Source organism: Strix uralensis, chromosome 2, assembly GCF_047716275.1.
Source record: "Strix uralensis isolate ZFMK-TIS-50842 chromosome 2, bStrUra1, whole genome shotgun sequence".
In the NCBI taxonomy this organism is placed as follows: Eukaryota; Metazoa; Chordata; class Aves; order Strigiformes; family Strigidae; genus Strix; species Strix uralensis.
The window spans coordinates 18,802,650-18,815,452 of record NC_133973.1 but is presented as its reverse complement, the minus strand read 5'-3'; the positions used below and the strand labels follow the sequence as shown (position 1 = coordinate 18,815,452).

General features: G+C 35.0%; 1 protein-coding gene across 6 annotated transcripts in view; it reads left to right on the top strand.

Moving 5' to 3' along the window:
- The window catches only part of DCAF6 (DDB1 and CUL4 associated factor 6), a 91,071-nt gene that overhangs the window by 67,731 nt on the left and 10,537 nt on the right, over nucleotides 1-12,803 (top strand). For 4 of the 6 annotated variants that reach the window (XM_074857146.1, XM_074857137.1, XM_074857131.1 and 1 more), the window contains 2 exons: nucleotides 4,659-4,700; nucleotides 10,834-10,972. In XM_074857146.1, coding sequence (XP_074713247.1) covers nucleotides 4,659-4,700; nucleotides 10,834-10,972 — 181 coding nt within the window. The remainder of the gene's footprint in view (nucleotides 1-4,658; nucleotides 4,701-10,833; nucleotides 10,973-12,803) is intronic. The other 2 variants (XM_074857147.1, XM_074857121.1) reach the window with 1 other exon arrangement.

Sequence of the window (12,803 nt, the reverse complement as noted above, 5' to 3'; positions counted from 1 at the left end):
CTATATGTATAGCCATATTTTGCCTCCTAGCCAGGCAAGCTCCTACAGATCTAATACCTGCTTGCGCTTACTTCTTGTCTGCTGAATACCCCAGTGCTAAATATTTGCAGTTCTTTTTTTAGTCTTCCTGTAGTCACAAGTATAGAAGGTTCATAAAATTGTGTACAGGGACCTACATTTTCTTTCAACTGTATTTTAGGTGTTCTTACTTTGGCAAAGCAAGAGCTTTTAACTGTTGTTGTTCAACAGTGCTGCTTTGTCTGTAGTACATACGTTAAGACTGATCAATTTTTCATCTTTTTCTCTGAAGGATAAACTGTAATCATTTTCCTTTTGTTGGTTATTGATTATCAGTATGTATGGGAGTAAAAAAAGATAGATTACTAGTTGTTGTCATTAATAAAAGATTAATTTAGTAAGCTTTTTGTATTTTTTTTGTCTTGTAAAATGTAACCAGCTGTTACATACTTGTTTTGATCATTCGGTAAACTTAGCTCCCAATTTGGTATTGCTGGTTTAATACCTTTGTTCACTAATTTCAATTCTTGGATTTTTAAAAGCTGTAATAATTATTTAAGCAACATGTCCGTTGTTACACTTAAGAAAATACCTTTTTTACTTGTTTTAGATGTTGTCTATCATCAGATGCTTTAGTTTTACTCCTATCCTGTTCAAAGGCAGTGTTACCTTGCTATTAATTTCTTACGCTAGCAATGCAAATTCTTTACAAGAAGCATTATAATATTTATTCATTAGGATATCAGAAATAATGTCATAGTTGTGTATAGAAAAGGTTTTTAATAATTTGCAGATAAAAAAAAAAGTCATAAGCCACCACATTGTGAGTAGTGACAAAAAGAACAGTCAGCGGTTGCTCATTGCGTAGCACAACTAATTCTGCTCACTAAATAAGTTTTTATGAAGAAGCCAATATGTACAGATTCCATCTTAATCCATTAATTTACCATGCAATACTAAGTAATTGTAGATAAATATCTAATGGCATAAATAGTTTCCACTGCAAAGCCAGGGTTCGTTTCTACCTAGTGATTGAAGAGCAAGTTGTGAAAAGCCCTGCAATTTTAATCCCATTTCTGTTTCTGAGCAGGATTCTTAGCTTCTTTTCATGCACCTTATGTTATCTCTACGGTGCAGCAGTTTTTGTAGTAACGTAGTAAGAATGACACTTCCAGGTATCATGTGGCTGTTACAATTTCCCACTAGTAGGGACATCTTAAATGAAGTTACACTTCATCTGACATGCTTTTTTTTCCTTCTTTGTGTGCAGCAAGATTTCTTCCTGTAGCAGTTTAAATTTATTATATAGGAAAGATCATTCAACTAAATTAATGATATAATTAAAGTTTTTCATGCAGCTCCGTGCTCCCTTATTCTTCCCCCAAATAAAATCTGACAAAAGTTGCTGTGTAGCCAATACTGGTTTAGGATTGCCTCCAGGCTTTCATTACTCAGGTTTAATGCCTGACCAATTCATTTTTTTTCTGCTTTTGTGTGTGTGCAAGCAGTTAAGTTTTCTAGTTTAACTTCTGAGTAGTAGTCAGATACATGTTTACATTAGGTTCCCTCCTGTTCTTCTGGTTTCAGGAGTTTATAAATGCCCTCTGAGATACTGAAGAAAAGTAAGAGATCCTATGTGTGCTCAAAGGAATTTGAATTTCCAGAGAGAAAGCAGGCACTGGTGATCTTAAAGGCTAGCTATAAACCCTCTTAGTAATTATATCTCGTACAAAATAGAGTCAAAGGAACTGGAAGTCCACTCTACTACTACAACAGTTGTTATAGCATGTAATCCTCTTCATAAACTGATCAAATTTATATAAAATCTCCCTGGCCCCTTAACTAGTGGGAAGCTACCTCAAAACATTGCTGTTATAATGGCTATAAATGGATTAAGATTAGTTATTTTGTTTTGTGCTAACATACTGTTTTGACTGAAATAATTTTTTCATGCCCAGTGCTTATAATTTGAATGATGTTCACCCTGTCCATTTTCAGCTTTTTCTCACTCTTAGCAGTAAAAATCTGTGGGTTTCCTGCCATCATGCTGGTTCCTCTCTGTATTCTTCCATGTTCCCCTTCTTTCCTGAATAAGGTAGACCAGAATTATGCACACTGCGCTGTTTGGATTTTGCTAGGAATAATGGTATGAGCATTACTCTTGGTCTAGAGAAGACACAAGTGAGCTGTAGTTATATCCTTCTCCTCTCTTGCTTATGGCTGTCTCATAGTGGTGGCTTGTGGTCAGACACAAGATCAGTTCGTATACTAAAGTCTTATCTACTTTGTCATTTCTAATTAATGTGTTCTTATTTTTCACCAGAAGGAAGCTCAGAAGTGTATGACTGTCAATTTTATACTACTGAATTTCTACCCACCTCTTTTTCTCAAGGTCCTACAGTCCCCTCTGTATTCATAAAGTTACCCAACCTCATGTCCTCAATGCACTGCATGAATACATTCCTACATCTTGCTCAAAGAATATTAGCAATATATTAAACAAAATTGCCTGCAAGACTGGTGCTTAACTCCACCAGTATGCTTACTACAGGCTTTTCTTTTTTCTCACTTAGTAAATTGTGTTACCTAACAATTCCTTTACTAAATCTCATTTTCTCAAGTTTATCTAATAATGTAGTTTCCAATGTGTCATCCTATAAGATAATTAATGTCATTAATATAGAAGTAATAAAGTACACTTTTCTCTCTCTAGAATATCTAGGGGGGAGTTGCTTTGGGGCTTGTTTGTTTTTCCTTTCCAGAGAAGGTTATAAGGTTAGCCTGCAAATAATCTACTTTTTTTTGCAGTGGCAAAAAAAATGTTTAATTCTAATTTTTCTCTAGGACAAAAAATATAAAAGAGGTTGTAGCCCTCTGAAACAGAATGCTAAAAGATGTTTGAATAAGCCTTTTGCAGTGTGTACCATTACTAGTTTTATCTGCAGCCAATTTTAGGTTTCTTTAGTTGTGTTTTTTATATACCTAATAACTAGCTATTATTTATATTGAGGAGAAACTGCAGTTGGGGAAATGAAGGTAAAGGAAACTCTGAGTCATTTTCCCACAACTTTCTCCACTGAGAAAGGCATAGTAGACTTCTGATTCTGTACTCTGAAATCATGATCTTAAACTTCCTCTTAAGGAAAAGAAATGGCAGAAATACGCTTTTGATAGCTTTGACAGTGCCTGCAGTTAAATAAATGGAGAACTTCCTGCTGCATCAACTCTGCTGGTTTCAATTTAGTTTTAGTAAGATGGATGTAGGTTTCAGGTTTAGGAATAAAATGTTGTCCAGTTTGCTAATCCCATGTTTACAGAGCTTCCATTGTTTGAGTATAAATCCAACTTCTAATGTCTTCAAACTGAGGATTGGGTCTCTTTCTCTTACGTAATCTAAGAATAGATAGAAGGGACATAATCCTTTTTTTGTGGGTGCTTATAAATCTCAAAACACAATAAGGATAGATAGTTTCTCACCAACTAACCTGAAATTGAACTGTTAGGAAAGACTACGCAACAGATACGGAAACACAAAGTTTGCACCCGCTTTAATATTTTGAAAAGGATTTAGAATAGTAGCAGCAAAATGTGTAGAAATACCATGATCATTTGGTTGATAAATTGGCTAAGTCTGCTGAGTGTTGACTGGGAAATAGCTAGGAATAGTTTTGACACAGAAGAACATTTCTTTGAAAGAAATAATTGAGAATGTGGCATCTGCCTTTTTTCTGTAGCATTTCTGTAGCCACTGAGCATCACTGAGCACACTATAGGAATGATGATCAGTGACTAAAAGAAGCTATATAGTTATTTAATTTTTTTACTGTCATTGGGCTAGTCAATATGTGCTCTTTTTAACAAAATGTATAAGGAACTCTACAGAATATTTCTAAATTAAAAAAAATCTGTTTTGTACAGCAGAACAGTTCAGCTATATACTCAACAGAGAAAATAAGCTTCTGGGCATTTTAGGGAATCCACAGGAAAAGATCCCTTCTCTTACAAATACAAGGAGATATGCAGGTTTTTAAGTCTTGAAGTATGCATGAAGCATATCTTCTTTAAAACTTACCAAGTCCAGCAAATTTAGTTGGAACAGAGATAGGTAATACGGCTTGCCTTAGCTCCGTACTTTATAATCTGTGGGGAAAGAAAATAATCTATACAAAATGTATTTTCTTCATGCACAGAGAGTGCAGTTTTTAATGGATTGATCTTAATTTTCACAAATTAGTCAAAACAACTCTGAGGGCTGCTTTCCTACTTAAATGACTGAATTAATTTTGTTTGGACTTTGACAGAAGCTGATCTATGAGCAGAGGCTAAGCCTGGAAAATGTTAAACTAGTAGGTTAAAATTTCAAACAAATATGAATGTAAAATGGAAATGATTATGCAGCTGCTTCCACTTCTGCTATGATCTATGAAGAATTACTGCATTTTATAAGATCAACTTTGTGTACTGTTATGTAATCTGAGTACTTATTTTTGCTGAAATCAAAGTAGTCTCATATACTAATACACTGAGGAGGAGTCTTCTCAGGTGGAATATGTAGAGCGCATTTTGTGATAGATGCTAACCTTTTAAAAACATGATACCCAGCATTTTTGAATGACTTCAGTTGTTGTTCCCTTTACTAGATATAATATCAGAGGAACAGCGATAGGTGATAGAATAATGAGGTAATTAATTATTTTCTTCCTCCCCTCCTCCTTTTTATTGCCATATAATGGATTTATCAGGTTCTTGTTTTTCATATCTAACTGGCATTTTAAGAATTGCTATACTTTAAATGCGATGATTTACAGAGCATATTGCTTGAGTTATATTTAGCTGCATGTATTGCATGGAAGTTGAAAAGAAATGGCAGTGTATACATTTAACAACCTATTAACCTTTTTATTGTGTGCCATAGAAATTAATGGAATTTGAAAAGTGTGTAGCTTGTGAAAGGCCAATACCTTTTTTTATTCAGCTGCTGAGGAACGTGTTATATTTGCATGTGCCACTGCTGACTTGCTTTGTCTGGTAGTAGAGAACACCCAGTTCTGGACAAAAATATAAGAATACATGTATCAAAGACTGTTTATATTTTTTGCCTGAACAAGGTTATGGAACTGAGCATAATTATTACAACTATATTTGATAATACATGTTTAACAAGATACATGCTAAATCTTACACAGTATTTCTTGTAATGAAGTTAAATGAAAAAGTCATTTGATCTCATATTTCTCATTGAAATACTTGAATGAATTCACCGTAAGAACATACAAGACAATTTAGGCAATTGTGTTTGGCCACACGCCATAAGAGAGAGAAACTATCTACTGTGATTTAATGCCAAAGGCTATGTATAGGGGAAATAGCACAAAATAATTCTAATGATGAAAATGATATCTTGGCTTTGTGTGGCTGGAAAGGAAAAGGCTCAGGATGTGGTTTCATAGAAGACTTAGCCTGAGTCCTGTATTTTAAATGCCTACAGGAACATAGCGCAGATGTATATTTCTTTGTCTTCTATTCCAATCTTAGCTGCAGTTGGAATACATGGATTTAACTCATGAACTTTCTTAAAGGGTCAGGAATCTGTGTACTACTTGTACTTTAAATTTCATGATAGGCATTCTTTCCATATTAAACATGCTTACCATGGAGTTCTTTAGCTCTTCAGCACAGCCCGTGGGAATATTTGTTTAATATTGCTATAAATTTAATATAAAAATGAATGATGCATTCAACATAGAATTTTTTATCAGTATATTTTTCTTTGATTTTCATTGTCATTCTGCAGCATATCAGGTGAAAATTTAAAAATGTTTTGTGGCTGAGAATAGTTGAAACGATTGTGTTGGAAGGCTGGGAAATTACTTAGGAGTGCATTATGATAAACATTTCTTTTTTTATATGGTCAGCAGTGAAATAACTTGGGCTTTAGGGTAGAGTCAGTGTGCTGTTAACATGATGGTTTTGCCCTTGTTTTTGAAGTATCTTAATGCTTGAAATTTGACAGCAGTAGTAAATCTCTTCCACAGGTTCAGAGGCTTCTAAAGGAACATGATTATTTATTATTTAGTAAATAAAATCAGAAATACAATCAAATCTTGATATTTAGAAAAGTAATCTATTATAATATGGTGGTTGTGGGTTAACCCTGGCAGGCAGCTCAGCCACACACAGCTGCTCGCTCACTCTCCCCCAGTGGGATGGGGGAGAAAATCAGGAGGGTAAAACAGTGAGAGAACTCGTGGGTTGAGGTAAAGACCGGTACAGTGGCTTATTAATTAGTCACCTTCCTGAGCTGGATTTGGCTTTGGTGATGGTAGCCAGCTTGTTAAGACACACAAGTTGGAATTCTTGGGCAGGATCATGGTAGCTGGCAGGTGGATTTGTCTACACAGTCAACAAAGAAATGACCATAAGGCATCACAGAAACAGGTTCTAAATTAATGGGTATAAACCTGAGGTTCTCTGCAGTTGCTTTGGATAGGGAAAATAGTTCAAATGAGAAGATGGCAACAAGAGGGGGAGAAAAAAAAAATCAATCTTAACTTGAAAGAGCAGAACAATGACCAGGGTTTCTGGTACTTAGCAAAAAGAAAAGATATGTTTGTGTATAAGTAAATTTTGAAACTTAAGAAGTGACAAAAATCCTTAATACTGGAGGAATCAATACTGAGCTCAATACTCAGTACAGTGCTGAGACAAGAGAGATGGAAAAAGGAAGCAAGTACATGTGAGTTTTACAGCCAGATGCTGCAGCCTAGCTCAGGAGACGATTGGTCTGTGATAATGGTGTTTAGAAGGAGCAGGGCTGTCTAGGGTACCAGATTCATTTTATGCAGCCACTACGTCTGGACCTCTAGTGGAACAAAGCCAGTAGTAGAATTCCTGTAGACTGTTTACAGATTCAGTTGATGGATAATTGTTCAGTTTTCCCTCTTTTGAAAAACATGTCATTAGCTTTGACTGTCTCTCTTCTAACTAGTAGGTGACCATAGTTGTTTTAAAACATGCAGGGCTAGTTAGCCAGAAATTGCTTAATAACATAGATTGGGAACTGAGGTCTGCAGCTTTCTCAGAAAACAATTTTTTTTTAAGAGCAATATGTGACATATTGTGTTTTAAGAAACAAACTAGTTATTGTGCAAATTGCATAGATTTTTGTTTAAAAAAATTCCTTATTACACTTCAGAATTTCTAAGCATGTAGAAAATGCCCGATGTGACAATTTTTTTTAAGGCTTAATTTACATGTTCACATCTTTTCACTTCTCTCTATGTATATACATAGCTGTGGATCAGTCTGCATCACCGGATCTTAGTGGTTTTGTTTTTTTTCTTTTGAACCTATCTTTAACTGAAATAATATAATGGCTTCACTTCTAAATCCCTATTCCACTCATCTAGGGCTTAATTTAAACGGGCTTTTTCTAATTAATGTTTACAACAATCAACTTTGAAGACTTCAAACCTGGCTGCTTATAAGGGGTAAAGTTGTGCTTTGGTTCATGTCTATATTCTTACTTTTGGAGTAATATTTAAAAATTATCTTTCCACAAGGCATGCTTCATTGAAGTAATGAAAGTACCATACATCATATTGGGCTCAATCTTACAAGACTCCACACACCAACTTTACTGTAAGATATTGCACTAAGGTACCACAAAATTTGGCAAAACACACTTAAAAAGGCTTCATACCTGCAGACCAGACAGTAGTACTGAATTATTCTGAATTCAGAGCACTACCTACAGTATAATGGTGTAACTAATACAAAGTTCAGTTTCATTGGCTTTACAAGGCTTAATGTTTTCTGTACCATAAAATTAATAACATTAATCTATACCCAACATTTCTCAGGCATCTTCATTAGTTGATGCCTGAATGTGAATGCATAATACAACTGTATTAATTGATGGAGTTGCTTGAGGAGTGCTGACACAATGTGCATAAATGTCATTATCTGAACACTTTGTGTTTGGAAGAGTAGACAGTTTGGAAGGGAAGCAGTGGCTCGGTCAGGCTTAGTTTAGGCTGAACTTCAGAACAGCATGAATTGCACAGTGCACTTCTGTATCTGCTGATCTCGAAGTGATTAGGCTACTATCTATGTTGGCACAGACAGAGATTCCTTATCACAAACACAAATGAAAATTAAAAAGCAAAGAAAAATGTTGGATTTTTAATTGTTTTTTTCTTTGTATAACTTTAAAAATGTATAGAAAATCTGTAGTTACAGAAAAGTAATACCTCTCAAAGAGAATTCTTTTCCCTGTAATGTTTGTTCTGAAATATCATTAGATTGAGCTCATATTTCTCTTTTTTCTGGAGAAGGCTTGCCTCTGCCAGGTTCCTGCTTTTAGCAGTATGTTACTAGGGTGCCTGATAACAGTATCACAGTTATAGCCATGTGTGCTTGGCTGGATTCTCCCTGTTGAAGGTAAACATTGACTTTACAAGATAACTAAATATCAATCCATTCATGCTTTTAAAATAAGACCCACAATCAGGATTTTAAATTAAGAAATTAATTTAGTTGAAAGACAGAGTTTTTACCAAAATTTGCTTCTGTGCTTCTGCTTTTATTTAAAAATGCATGATTCTGACTGCTGAATAGTCTTGAGGTTTTTTTGTAACGTCTGCATTCAAGCCTAGGGGAATTTAAGAGGAGGAGATTAATTTTTCTAGGGCTACTAAAATGAAAAATTATGCAAGAAACTACTCTGGGTCACCAGTAAGTTTAATACCATCTTCTAATCCCAAGACTTGTTACTGCTATCTAGCAAGTAACCCTTCTGTGAGAGCTAGACAAGACTACTGCTTTGTTAATCCTAATGTTTAACTCCTCAGCTTTTTCACTGCACATCATTAATTAATTAATGTGGATAAATACACCAAAAATACAAATAGGAACCATAGTAAGCGATAAGCTGTAAGGCTAGCAGGCATGCTTCTGAAACCAAAAGGGTCTTACTGTGCTGAAGAGCTGTGTGTGCTGTTTCTAAAGCTATGTGATCGCTGATGGGGTTGGTAGCAGAGCAGTTTGTTATTACATGATTCTTGTTTTTACTTTCTCGCACAAAACAAATATGTACAAATAATTGTTTAAAGTGTCTGTGGTTTATGTAGCCTATCAAATACACGCCACCCTTCTTTTTCCTTCACATAGAAGTAAAATGGTGAGGAGAATAATTCTGTGATCTTTAAAGCACAGTAGATAAAGAACATGGGCTTCTCTTTTTGTCCTCCATTGTATGAAGAATTTGTGAAGAGCCCTCTTCTTAAATCTGTTGAAGATAAAAGTTGAGACCTCATATGTTATAAGGACTAACTAACAAATACAGTTTAGCATATTTAGTGTAGTATAAAGAGGAACTAGAAAATTGCCTAGATATGAGATTTTGGGGGAATAGAAAACTCTCACAAAGGAAGTAGTAGTAGTAGTCTATTTTTTCTGGGATTGTTTGCTAGACGAACATCTAAGAAATATAATAAATAGTCTACTGTTAAGTGGATCTATTGGCTAATACTTACAAATCTCTTCTAGTTTCTTCAAAAAATAAGTATTAAAATATCTTTTAAAAGCTTAGCTGTATGAGATGATAACAGTTTGTGGGTTGTTTTGTGGTTTGTTTTGGTTTTAAATCTGTATTAATGACTTTCATTTTCCTTCTTTGCCTGGCTGTAGGATAACACTTATTTTACCTTAATTTTTTTTTTGGTCCAACTTTCTCCTATGACAAAAATGAAACAAAAATCTAAGCAGACCACTGGCTGAGAGAATTAGTTATGAGGTAGATCTGGTGGGGCTTTTCTGGAAAAGAAGACTTGTGCAAGAGTCTCCAGGATCAGTGACTGAAACACTGTACCACATTACTTGTGGACAAATTCAAGCTACTAGCTTTCTGGTAGCAGTGCACTAAAGTTGCAAATATATTCAGTTCTGACTCAGTGTACTTTTCAGGGTCATTTCCTGTAATAGTTTGACTCCTCATATTCTTCTAAAATCTGTACCTGCTCCTTGAGAGTGTGTTCAGGAGTCAGTTCTTGGACTGTGTTCAGGACCTCAAAGTTTGGTTATAGCTGGAATTATGGAGATCTGCAGACTTTGAGCTAAACAGGAAGAATTTGGCACCGGGGTCTTTTCACAGATTAAGCAAAAAAGAGATTCCTGGAGTTAAACATTCACAAGACAAAATATATAATTAAGCTAATTTTTCTGTTATTCTAGGATTTCTTTTGTTGTTTCCCTCACTGCTAACATATGGGATAGTTGCTACAATAATTGATCTCAAATCATCTCTTGCCTTTAGTAGGAACTTTTTAAAAGATGTCTAAATCTTGAGTCTTGTCACACGAAAATAGTGAAGAGAAATACATTTAATGAAATTTTGAGGAAAAACCATGTCACGCTGGAAGGTGCACTAGATCCTTTTAAATTTCAAAAACTGCTTTTTGGCATGGGTTTTTCACTTCAGAATTTTGCTGCCTCATTATGGGTGGAGGATATCTCTAGCACTGAAGAATAAAGTAGCATGTGAATTTTGCCAACAGCTGAAGTTTGTTCTTCAGAGGGGGCATAAAATGTTGCATCACTTGACATTCCACTGTCTTGCATGCTATTCTTGTTCTAAGCCAGGGTGGACAAAATTAAAGTCTGTAGTTTTACATTTGAGATAATGTTGATGTCTGTTCAAAACTCATGGAGAGTGTGTCTGAGTGCCTAATTATTATTTTATAGTTCTTTTTGATAGCCCATTTCAGTGTTTAGAAATGGACTCTCAGTAGTGTTCTCTTTGTCTGCAATTTATAGACGATCTGCTGTTGCCCGCATTCAGGAGCTCTTCAGAAGGAGGAAAGAAAGAAAAGAAATGGAGGAACTGGAAACATTGAATATTAGACGTCCTTTAATAAAGATGGTTTATAAAGGTCATCGGAACTCCCGAACAATGGTACAAACTCTTTGTATGTTTTGGGAACTGCAGAGATTTTACAGACTGAATCAGTGTAGCCGCCACACTGATGTGCTTGCCAAAAATGATATTGTAACATATCATAAGCCCTTTTTCTTGCATATTCAGTTGGAAGCCGCATAATTTGTTCTAAATGAAAATTAAAATTAGTGTGACTCATGTCACCATGCTAGGCATTTAAGTTGTCTTGAGTTTAAGACTCTCCCCTTAACTTCCTTTGAAATCTTGGGTATTTTCCTTAACTTCTTTTTAATTTTGTCTGTCACCTTAAGTGGTATAAAATGTGCCTACCTTCAAATTATGATTTAATCCTCACTTTTCCTTCCAAGCTGTTCAAAATTATTATTTAATCTTTAACTTTAAAGAACTTGGAAGAGAAAGTGAGGATTAAATCATAGTTTTAAAGAGCTTTGACATCTCTGAATTAAAAAAAAGGAAATAGTGCTAGTTATTAAATCATAATCTAACTACTAGATACTCTGTCCTTTTCATAGAAAATACTGTATTTTAAGAAAAATGCAGTTACTGTGTTTGTAAAGCAGTGGGACATGAGAAACAAATGCTGTTTTCCTTGCTATTTCTTTTTTCACTTTCTACAGTATTTTGAAGATGCAAAGTTCTGAGTAGTAGGTGGTATTTTGTAGAAGTAGCAGGTGTATTATTTTGCAGATGATCTGCAGAGTAGTCCCTCTACCTCAAAAGCAATTCAAGAGTTTGTGTGAATGACTTTGATTACACTGGGGAAAATGCTTCAGTAAATGCATAGTTCAGTCTACATAAGCAACAAGGCTTAGAATAAATTTTGATTAATGACAAGGAGTTTTGCACTGTATTTCAGGAATTAATTTTAATTACTCAAAACCCCAGTAGTTTAAAAGTCATGTCATCAAGCACTTTGTAGTTAAGAGATATTAAAACTAAGCTTGCCTAAGTGGTCTTAATTCAGTCTCCATCTGTGTATGTGTTGTTATGCAGATTATTTCATGGATTTTGTTGTTTGGTTCCTTTGGGATGTGGGTTGGTGGTTTTGCTTTTGTTTCACATGAGCACCTATGACAAGGAATGCACACAATGAAAGAAGATGTAATTTTCCCTGTTGGTTTCTATGGTGGCAAACTTAATTTTAATTTATTTTTTTTATCGATACTCTCCTTCCTGCACGGCAAGGGCTGATGGTATTTCCCTTTTACATTTGTAAAGGAGACAACTTAAAGAGGTCTTGTTTCCTACACACCTGAGCAGCTCAGGGATAAAGTTGTCAAATGCATGAACATGAACTGTTTTAATACATACACACATGCATATATATATATATAAAAGGAGATCGGATTAAGGTTATGCAGGCAAATTCTGGTACTTCCTTACTTTTGAGAACTTAATTTGGCAATCTTACAATTTGTTTAATAAGCATATTTTAAGTGTAATTCTTACATTGTCAGAAAGCAAAAGATAAGTAGCATTATATTAATGTTTGCTTGCACCATAGGCAGGGTTGGGATGTTTTTATGTCCATCACATAACCACTCAAATAATGTCATTAGAGTCTTGGCTGTTATTGCTTTTTCATGAAACAGACTGGGAAGTATGGTAGCAGGGGGTGTGATGGTAGTGGAATGATGGAGGATGGGACTTCCTGTTTCTCTTTAGCTCTTGGAGGAAAAAAATGCTCTTGTGACCCCAAATTCCCTTTCTTTTACTTCAAAATTTGTCTTTTGCCATGTGTCTTCAGTTCTTTCTCCCCTGTCTGTTCCTCATTATCTTTCCATCCTGTCCTAGTCTTATTTCCTTTCATATATACGCCATTATTCCT